The sequence below is a fragment of the Natator depressus genome, chromosome 27 (assembly GCF_965152275.1).
Source record: "Natator depressus isolate rNatDep1 chromosome 27, rNatDep2.hap1, whole genome shotgun sequence".
Classification (NCBI taxonomy): Eukaryota; Metazoa; Chordata; order Testudines; family Cheloniidae; genus Natator; species Natator depressus.
In genome coordinates, this window is record NC_134260.1 from 7830452 (window position 1) to 7841494 (window position 11043).

Consider the following 11043-nt stretch of genomic DNA (forward strand, 5'->3'; position numbering starts at 1 on the left):
ACACACCCCAAATGGTGCTATGTCCCACACTCCTATTGGTTCAATATAGAGTTTGTACAGTGAACCCCACCAACACCATGATTTACCCTGGTTCAGGTGAAATGTCATAACTCCTAGAGGAACCTTCTTCCTCAGATCCTGCACCAGTGATTTTTCTGATGAGTGCCCCTCTCTTCATGTCCTTAGGCCTGATTATTCCCTTGCTCTCTGATCCTTGTCTTGCTTAATTTGTCTGTTTTAAATGGTAAATGTGGTGCTGTAGATCATTAGAAGCATCCTGGCAAGGTCTGCGCTTTGCCTCTCCCACACTGATGGTTCAGCCAGTCCCAGCCTTCTGTGCCCCATTGGGTCAGTGTATTCAGAGACAAGGCAAGGGAATAAATACAAACTGAAATTGAAACTTCTTCAAAAGGGGAACTTCACCCCATTTCATCCTACTCCTCCCCCTCGCCTCTACACTTCTGATTTGAATCCCTGTGCTGCATTCAGTGTCTGCCTTGTACTTGTTGTGCCATCCTTTACCACTCTAGGTTATAACTGTTGTCTTCTCTTTCCTTCCAATAGGCAAATGAAGATGTTACACAAATTGTGGAGATTCTCCCCTCTGGTCCTAGCAAGTGGAACTGGCTGACCAGGCACCTGGTGGAGTTCACTTCTTCTGGGAGTGTTCTTCTCTTTGTCACCAAGAAAGCAAATGCAGAGGAGCTGGCCAATAATCTTAAGCAGGAGGATCATAACCTAGGGCTGCTTCATGGTGACATGGACCAGAGCGAAAGGAATAAAGTCATTTCAGACTTTAAGAAAAAGGGGATCCCAATTCTGGTTGCTACTGATGTGGCAGGTAGGGAACACGTTTCTCATTAGAGTTAATATATACAAGCTGGCAGCCTCAACAGAGAGGCTAGTGAATCAGCATAGAAACTAAATGCTGCCATGTGCACAGTTGACCCTGGTGAGAGCAACATGAGGGAAACTTGCATGGCAGCTGACTGACTATACTGCAGCTAAACAAAAGACTTTTTTTCCAGCCTATCACCTAGTATCTTACACAAGATGGACATTTTAATATGATCACATGAAAAACAAGTTAACCAGAGTACTAGCATTCTGTTTTTGCAGCAGCTTTTGTTTTTTGTTCCCCATTTAATGAAAACAAAACCTTTGGAGTGTTTTCTTAAAAAGGAATTGTGTTGCGGGGGGCGGGAAAGGGTGTCAAGTTATAGGCCAGAGGTTAGGCCACTGGCTTGGGATGAGAGAGACAGATTCAAGTCCCTGTTCTGCCTAATTCAGAGCAGAGATTTTCATCCCAGATCACTTCAAATCAGGCTGAGCTAGGACTTGAACCTGGGTCTCTCACATCTCCTGCATCCCAGACCAGTACCCTAATCCCCCAAACATTTTGGCTTCATTGAAATTTCATTTAGGCAAAAATATTCCAACCACCTCTACATACAAATCCATGTGTGCTACCTGTTAGGCTTTCCCTATTGCTCTGTTTCAGGATGTAGCTAAAGAGGGAGTTTGGACTAAGCTGAGGTCAGCAAGCTTTGGGTTCTGATCTACTAGCTTATGTGACCTTGAGCAAGTCACTTTGCCTTTCTGTGCCTCAGTTTCTGCATCTATAAAATGGCTACTACCCACGTCACGGGATTGTGAGCTCTCTGAGAAAGTCCAATGAAAGGGGTAGAGAAGTGCAAAGTATTAATACTAACTCTCTCTCTCTCACACACGCGCACACACACACACACAGAGTCTTCACTGAGGGAAGCACAGCACCTTGCAGTTATGTGCATTGCTGATGATGTTACTTTTCCGTGCATAGAAATGGAAGTAAACAAAAGGTAGCAGGGTTTGCTTCTGTAGCCTTAGGAACAATAGTCAGATGTTTTTTCAGAAGAATGCTGTACTAGGAGAGGTGTCTTATTTTCAGTTCTAGCAATACTAGACTACGGATCTGCTTGCCAGCTGCTCTTAGAAAAGGTTAACTACTCCCTTATGAAGTATTGACTGTCTGGTAGCTTAAAATCAGTTGGGACATTAAATAGTCTTCTAGGAGTGGGGAAACCGACATCAGAAACTTTCAGGAAAACAGTTTTTAGATCCTGGACTTTTGACTAAAACAACGTGTTGTTTTATCTGCTGTATTCTCTAGTAAGGCACTCTTCCCCACCCTTATAGGGGACATACTTGACTGAATGGGTCTCTTCCATCTCTAATGTCCATGATCCTGTTAACCTGATGTGTAGTGTTGTCCGAGTGGCTGTCATTAAACTTCAGCTAACCAGTGGTTTCAGCTATAACAGGGTTGGCTTAAATGGGTTGTTGTCTAGTGCAAAGCGCTCTTGTTTGAGCTGTGTAAAGTGGCCCAGGTCCATCTGGATGGGATTTCTTCGTGTTAATTCAAGATAATCAAGCTGATCGTCATGTTGCTCTATGTTACAGCTCGTGGTCTGGATATTCCTTCCATTAAGACCGTGGTCAATTACGATGTGGCCCGTGACATAGACACCCACACGCACAGAATTGGACGTACGGGCAGGGCTGGAGAGAAGGGAATAGCTTACACTTTACTGACTCCCAAGGATAGTAATTTTGCTGGTGATCTTGTCAGAAATATGGAAGGAGCCAATCAGCATGTTTCAAAAGAACTCTTGGACCTTGCAATGCAGGTACAAACAAAAACATATCTCTCGGCTAGGGGGAGCATCGTCATTCAGTGGGTAGAGCTGGGCAAGGGGGAGATGAGTTCAGGAATATAGTCCTAGCTGCATCACAAACTTGCTCTATTATCTTTTGTCTCACTATGTTTCAGTTTCCCTACTGTAAAATGTAAACATCATACTTGTCCACCTTTCCGGGGTTTGTGAGGCCTAAAAAGACTGACAGTGCCAAGGAAGCCAGGACCTGCTGATTCCAGCTGAGCACTGCATGGGTTTAAAGAGGCTTATTACGATCAAATCCTCACACACTTTCTGTCTTTATGGCAGGGACCTAGAAAATGTGGCTTAATTGAGAGTTGTGCAAGGCAGCCATTGCTGAGACATCTGCTCTGTGAAATAGTTCTTACCTGTTCCTGATATCTGCTCAGCAACACTGTCTGTCCAAGCTATTCTGGCATTTCCACAGGAAGCATGCTTGATAGTCAGGGTTGTACCATCACATTCTGGGATTCCTTAAGTACTTTTCCCATACTGCCCAGCACATCAGCTGGGGAGCAGGAGATTTGGGGATGGAGTTAGTATTCTCATGGCTTCATCTCTACATAGGTTAGACATTGTATGGGTAAATATTTTGGAAATGTCTGAAAGGCCCAATTTCCAGTGTGACTTAGAGTAGGGCAGTGGTCACCAATCTTTTTCTCTTGGCGCCCCTGCCCCACCCTTCCCCAGTTCCAGAGCGGAGTTGTGGCCAGGCTGAAGGCAGTGTCCGGGAGTGGCAAAGAGTGGGGGCCAGGAGCCAAGTCGCAGCTGGGAGTAGGGGCCAAGAGCAGAACCATAGCTGCAGCCAGGGGCTGGGAGCAGGGCTGGGGGCAGAGCGGGGCCGGGTGATGCTCCCTTCCCACTCCCTCATGGGGGCTGGCCTGGGTCCTGCCATGCCCCACTGGATGTTCCTCTATGCTCCCCCTGCCTGCCCCCTCCACCCCCCCCAACAGTTTGTGGACCACTGGAGTAGGCTGAGTAAGTCCACTGACTTTCAATGAGGCTTAGGTTCCTGGGATCACTTTTGAAAATGGGACTTAGGCTCTTAAATCGCTTAGGCACTTTTGAAAATTTTACCTCACTGATTCCACCAGACCTGAGCAAACCAAGCCAGGCATTTGGCAGGTGCAACCAATGCTCATAAAACCCTGGGACGGTGCTTGTGTGTAGACGTAAAACTTTGCAAACTCAGAATGTTCCAAGTAACTGTGGCAGCATCTTTTTGCCTTCGGGACCGTAGTTTCTGCTTAGCCTGTTGCTGGGGTGAATTGATGGGATCAGTGGATCCCAACAGTGACGTGTGGAAGGCCATAGACCTCCCATGATGAAGGTCATTAGAGAATGTCTTTGTTCCTGAATTTTTACAGGAGAAAAAACAAACCGCGAACATGGCATAAGCGTTTAATAAACAAAACCAGTGCTCACAAGATGCATAACATAGAGGAAGCATCCAGTCACAAACATGGCATGACTCCATCTGCAGTTTAGTTTCAGTACCGCTGTTTCCCCTATCCCATCAGCTTGTGACAAGGTCTGTTTTGGGGCAAGAAATAAAACATCTCTGTTTTTCTTTCAAAACGATCAAACTAAACCTTTCTCTTCCCACACTTGCATTACTGAGCTGTTTTTTTTGCATTTCAAGGAGTTGTCTTTGTTTCGTACAGAATGCCTGGTTCCGGAAATCCCGTTTCAAGGGAGGGAAAGGCAAGAAGCTGAACATCGGCGGTGGTGGCTTAGGGTACCGCGAGCGGCCTGGCCTGGGTTCAGATGGCTCTGTAAGTAGAGAACTTTAGGGGGCTAATTTCAGAGCCCTGAAAACATTAAACTTAAAATTAGCATCTCTTATCATGAAAATCCAGGCTAACATTGGAGCGTAACGCCACAGGGCCTCTACACAGGATTCAGCTTATCTGGTTTCAGACTGTTGCACAGTTCAGAATCTTTGAGATTTAAACGGATCATAGAAAACTCCTTGTGCTAGCCTTGGTGACTTTGTTTAGAGCCACAGAGTAGGTCTGAGAGGGATGCGATTCTTATTCGACTTGCCTTTTCCTGAAATCGACATTCAGCACAAAACCTGTACATCCTAACTGGTCCTGGGAGTGGTGACTGCGCCACGATAACAGGATGTAGTTGAGCCAAGAAGCTCTGCACAGGTTGGTTCCTGACACCAAAAAATGTATGGAATTCAGTTAGACTGGCTGGGAAGAGTCATTAGAGCCCTGTCTGTGCTAGAAAAACTACTTGTTGCTGAGCCGGCACAGAGCACAGTTTAGCTTGAAAAGTATTGATGATGTACCATGTGCAGCACCAGTACAATAACCAGGATCAAGGCCAGGTCAGCATTTAACCTTAGCTACTACAGATTTTTGTTTTCGTCTGCTCTTCCAGCTAAATCATATTCAGCCCTGGTTCAGCTGCAGCTGTTGCTCAGGCATACATAAGCCCAACTATACATATAAAACGATGGGGTCTAAATTAGCTGTGACCACTCAAGAAAGAGATCTTGGAGTCATTGTGGATAGTTCTCTGAAAACGTCCACTCAATGAGCAGCAGCAGTCAAAAAAGCAAACAGAATGTTGGGAATCATCAAGAAAGGGATAGATAAGAAAACAGAGTATATCATATTGCCTCTATATAAATCCATAGTATGCCCACATCTTGAATACTGTGTGCAGATGTGGTCGCCCCATCTGAAAAAAGATCTATTGGAATTGGAAAAGGTTCAGAAAAGGGCAACAAAAGTGATTAGGGGTATGGAACGGCTTCCATGTGAAGAACAGTTAAAAAGACTGGGACTTTTCAGCTTGGAAAAGAGACGACTAAAGGGGGATATGATGGAGGTCTATAAAATCATGACGGGTGTGGAGAAAGTAAATAAGGAAGTGTTATTTACTCTTCATAACACAAGAAGTAGGGGTCACAAAATGAAATTATAGGCAGCAGGCTTAAAACAAACAAAAGGAAGTATTTCTTCACACAACGCACAGTCAACCTGTGGAACTCCTTGCCAGAGGATGTTGTGAAGGCCAAGACTATAACAGGGTTCAAAAAAGAGCTAGATAAATTCATGGAGGATAGGTCCATCAATGGCTATTAGCCAGGATGGGCAGGGATGGTGTCCCTAGCCTCTGTTTGCCAGAAGCTGGGAATGGGTGACGGGATGGATCACTTGATGATGACCTGTTCTGTTCATTCCGTCTTTGGCACTGGCCACTGTCAGAAGACAGGATACTGGGCTAGATGGACCTCTGGTGTGAACCAGTATGGCCATTCTTAGGTTCTTATATAGGCTTGTAGACAGGGTCCATGTGACAGGCAGGGACCGGTTTTAAGGGGACTCTTCTGTTCTGGATTCCTGCTCACTTCTCCAGATGTGGAAATGAGAATATCCCACAAATGCCTGTTTACCTGAATTAAGGGTGCACCTTCAGATATAAATTTTCTTTTCTTTCCCTTCCCGCTATTAACTCTTCTTTCTTTATGGACAGCTGCATCTGGTGGTAATGTTGCTTAGAGGTTAGAGCAGGGGACCAGACTCCTGAGTTCTAATCTTGGCTATTTCCCCATCAGTAAAGTGGGAATGACCCTGCCTCTCACGGCTGTTAGGGAGACAACGTGGGTGAGGTAATATCTTTTATTGGAGCATCTTCTGTTGGTGAGAGAGCAGAAGTTGGTCCAATAGAAGGTATGACCCCACCCCACCCCTGTCTTTCTAATATACTGGCACCAAGACGACTACAACTACACTGCATACAGTCTCAGGGCTGTTGTGAGGCTTTGCGATCTTCAGGGGAAAGGCACTCTAGTACAGCAGAGTAGCATCCAGTCCCTGAGTTTGGAGGTAGGACGAGGTGAAAAGTGTGTAGTTTAGAGAGATCAGTTCAGTTTCCCCTTTGCTTTCTCCTCAGGACCGTGGGAGCAGCAGCAATGTGATGAGTAACTATGAGGCGTACAAGCCATCCACTGGGGCAATGGGAGACAGATTGTCTGCAATGAAAGCAGCGTTTCAGGTTTGTTTGATCACTCGTGTTCCCTAGGTCAAAAGAAGAGCTCATGAAGTAAACACTGGACTTTTTACTTCTGATCAGAGACAAAGCTATGGGCTTAGTTTTCTGGAGGGGCAGAGACCCTGTTGGCTTCAGTATGAGTTGGGTATTTTAACACCTGAAAATCATACCTTTCTCTGTTTTTAATTCTGAGTGGCTACGCTGGCCGTCATACAAATAGAATACATGTCCTGTGCTATTCACACCACTTCTTGGCTCTAGTTTCCCTGTGCAGTAAAACTGTGAAGCTATCATGGATTGAGAGACTTCACCAGCAACCTGTTCTGGAAACTTTAAAATATGCTTTTACAATTCAGTTCCTCTTGCAGCTTATTAATATTGCTTGTGTAGTGAAAACTTCCATTCCTTGCATTTTGTTCTGTGGTGTGGGTGCTCTTCGCATCCCTTCAGGAACTATTCCTCAATAGCACAATCCCGCAGTTTGATTGCTGTCAGGGAATTGGAGTCTTTGGCGTATCGTCCACATGTAACTAAGTTCTTGGGAACACTCTGGCGTCCTGTTGCAGTCCTGAGTAGAAGAGTTAATTCAGGATTCTGAATGGCACATTATACAAAGCAACTTTGCCATGCATCTCCTGTTTGCTGGTAGTCATCTGACCAGTGCAGCTGCATTACAGGATGGCCCTTGCTTTCCATTCTCCATCTGGGCTCTGTTCCCCAGTATCAGACATGTCCTGCATCATTAAAGGAGTCTCCTTTCTTTCCTGTCTTCTGTGTAGATTGCTTGGCACCAGTGTTGTACTGGGAGTTTTAAGAGTTAATGAGATAGACAGTCCCTTCGCGACAGGGTGTACAAACAAACTCCATAATAGAGTCCCCTTCTTTAGCTCAACATATATTTGTATGTACTGCCAGCAGGTGTGTACTTAATTCACTCTTGTTCAGAAGCACAGAACTAATGTTCTCTCTCAAAGACCGGCTTCTTAGAGGAACCCCTTTCACATGGGAGCTCCCCAGAGTTCAGGCCAGAGCTATGTGCGCGTTGGTTCGCGAGTTCCCCTGGTGCTGTGTATTGGCTAACACTCTTTTCTATTTCCTGCAGTCACAATACAAGAGCCACTTTGTTGCTGCCAGCTTAAACAACCAGAAGACTGGTAGCTCTGCTGCTGGGGCCAGTGGATGGACCAGCGCTGGGAGCTTGAATTCAGTACCAACAAATTCAGCACAGCAGAATGCTGCAAGTCCTGACAGTCCGATTGCCGCTGCCGCAGTAAAGGGAATCCCAGGCTTTACCAGTGCTGGGAACCTGAGCAGTGTGCCTGCCTATCCAGGGATGGGAATTCAGGGATACAACAGCACAAGTGCCAGCATCAACAGCAGAGAAGGCGGCAACGGCGGTGGGGGTGGTGGAGGCGGCGGTAGAGAACGATACAGTGACAACAGAAGCAACCGCCATAATGACAGTCCTGCGCGCCATGGAGATGGTAGTGGTCGCCATGGTGACAGTCAGCGCCATGGAGATGGTGGTGGTCGCCACAGCGATGGCTACCGCCAGGGAGACAACCGCCATGGGGACAGCCACCGCCACGGTGAAAGCCGCCATTCTAGTGGTGGAAGCAACAGTAGCCGACATGGTGATGGCCGCAATAATGGTGATGGCCGCAATAATGGTGACGGTAGGAACAACGAGGGTAGAAACAACGAGAGCAGGATCAATGAGAACAAGAAAGATGGCAGCAACCGGGACAGCAAGACGGATGGTTTTGCTGTCCCCGAGCCCCCAAAGCGCAAGAAGAGCCGATGGGACAGTTAAAAGCTGATGCATCGTAACCTGGGATCCATGCAGGCAGTGATGTCTTTTTAAGGAAGATCTTGGGTTTTGATAACTGGTTATTGAGGAGTGGGGAGACGGGAAGGAAACTTCCCATATGAGTCGGAGTTGGTACATCTGCAGACAGCTTCACTCTAATGACATGTAAACACAATGCTTCTGTCAGGGAGAAATCATTTTGATAAAGCTCCTGGGTTCTGCATTTAAATATTCGTCCACTCAAGTGACTTTCTGCTGGATTTAAAAACAGATCTCGTTAGGAGGAAAGAGGCCATTTGTTCCACACACTGAGAACATTAAGAAACTGTCGTCCAGAAAAGTTTAAGGTAGTCTGTTTTCTTTAATCAATGTAGATGTTAAAAGCCAGTCCATCTAGAGATGCTCAGGACCCACCTGTTTAAGCATAATCTTTCAATGAGTTGCGTGATACCAAGGTCTCCAATCTATTCCTCCCCCATATTCTCTTCAAGCCCCCACAGAATTTGGTCTCAAAATCACACCCCCTCCCAATTAAGAATGTATCCATGTGTCGCTAATGGCCAGATATAAAAGGTTTATTTCATCAAGCAGTTTAAGGGATTTTTGTCTGGTCCAATTTACCATAATTCTACGTGTAATGTAGGACAGAATCCCTAGCCAGTTTGTAGCAAATTCTCTGTTGCCTTTGCACTAGCTGGCTTTTATTTTTTTAAAGAACCCCTCTTATGTAACAACCTTCATCTTGGTGGAAGCCTGCATAGCGAGTGTGTATCTCTGCTGTGGCTGTTTGCTCACTGTGAGAGGGCTAAATGCTTTCTCAGAGAAAAGGGAAGCCCTTTGATATATGCCACTTTAATCATGGTCCAGTGTCCCCTTATGAGACAAGACTAACCACAGGGGAGGGGAACTCATTCTTAAATCCAGGGACCTGCTGCTGATAAGCCTTTAGGAAGAACATAGTAAGCAGTAAAGTGGGATGGCTCAAAAATCGCCCAATATCGGAGACATGTAGTAAAAATGTAAAATCTCGCTTGACTGATTTTAACTCTTAACTGCTGTTGTGTGTATTCCCTGGGTTTTTTCCTTTCTTTTTTCTTTTTTTTTTTTCTTTTTTTCTTTTTTTTTGCCATAATGGTAGGAAAAAAACCCTTTTTGCTGAAACAGTTCTGTTCTCATCTCGATCTTGTTTCTACAAAGAGAAGTATCGGAAACTGTCAGGTTTTTGTGACATTGTGATATTTTCTTTATCAGCTGTTCATTTACTTTCTGCTTGCTCTAGTAAACGTTTTATTACTGGGATATGTACCTAGCATGTGCCTTTTTTTTCCTCTCCGACCCATCTGTTCCTCTTCAGCTGTTTTGGGATTTGGATAGAGACCTAGAAGAACTGCAGACTATACACCCTTCTCATCTAAATCCTAAAATGGGTGAACTAGAGTGCCTGGCATTAAATGAGGATATTGATATGTAATAGGCATCGCAGAAACTTGATGGCATGAGGATAATCAATGGGACAGGGTAATATCAGGATACAAAATATATAGAAATGACAGAGTAGGTCACGCTGGTGAAGGAGTGGCACTGTAGAAAGCATAAGGTCAAAGTCAAAATCCTAAATGAATCAAATTCTTTCCCAGATGTCTGGCTGGTGGGTCTCACTCACATACCTAGGGTCTAGCTGATTGCCGTATTTGGGTTTGGGAAGGAATTTTCCCCCAGGTCAGATTGGCAGAAACTGGGGCAGAGGGTTGCCTTCCTCTGCAGCAGGGGCCATGGGTCAGGTTTTAAATGGTGGATTCGCTGTAACTAGAAGTCTTTAAATCATGATTTAAGGACTTCGGTAACTCAGCCAGCGGTTAGGGGTCTCTTACAAGAGTGGGTGGGTGAGGTTGTGTGGCCTGCAATGTGCAGGAGATCCGACTAGATAATCATGACGGTCCTTTCTGACCTTAAAGTCTGAGTCTAAAAATTGTACCACAGTGTCTCTATGGATAGAAATTTCATGCTTAAACAATAAGAGTATAGCAGTAGGAATATACTACCGATCACCTGACCGGGATGGTGATGGTGATTGTGAAATGCTCAGGGAGATTAGAGAGGCTACAAAGGCAGAAAACATAATAATAATAGGGGATTTCAACTAACCTCATATTGACTGCACATGTGGAAGGGATGCAGAGATAAAATTTCTTGACACCATTGGTGACTGCTTCTTGGAGCAGCTTTTCTTGGAACCCATAAAGGGAGACAATGCTTGATTTAGTCCTAAGTGGAACACAGGATCTGGTCCAGGAAGTGAATAAAGCTGAGCCACTCAGTAATAGAAACCGTAATGTAATTAAATTTAACATCCTTGGGGAGGGAAAAATGCCACAAAACCATCACAGTAGCATTTAACTTCAAAAGGGGGAATGACACACAAAATGAGGAAGCTAGTTAAATGGAAATTAAAAGGAACCTGTCATAAGGATGAAATGCCTGCAGACTGCATGGAGACTATTTAAAAACACCATCATAGAGGCT

General features: G+C 45.1%; 1 protein-coding gene across 2 annotated transcripts in view; it reads left to right on the forward strand.

Moving 5' to 3' along the window:
- DDX42 (DEAD-box helicase 42) overlaps nt 1–9753 on the forward strand; it is a 34187-nt gene extending 24434 nt beyond the window's left edge. For both annotated transcript variants that reach the window (XM_074941031.1, XM_074941032.1), the window contains 5 exons: nt 565–841; nt 2443–2669; nt 4364–4474; nt 6612–6713; nt 7813–9753. In XM_074941031.1, the coding sequence (XP_074797132.1) occupies nt 565–841; nt 2443–2669; nt 4364–4474; nt 6612–6713; nt 7813–8523 (1428 nt within the window). In that variant the 3' untranslated portion in view covers nt 8524–9753. The remainder of the gene's footprint in view (nt 1–564; nt 842–2442; nt 2670–4363; nt 4475–6611; nt 6714–7812) is intronic.
- Nucleotides 9754–11043: the final 1290 nt, after the last annotated feature.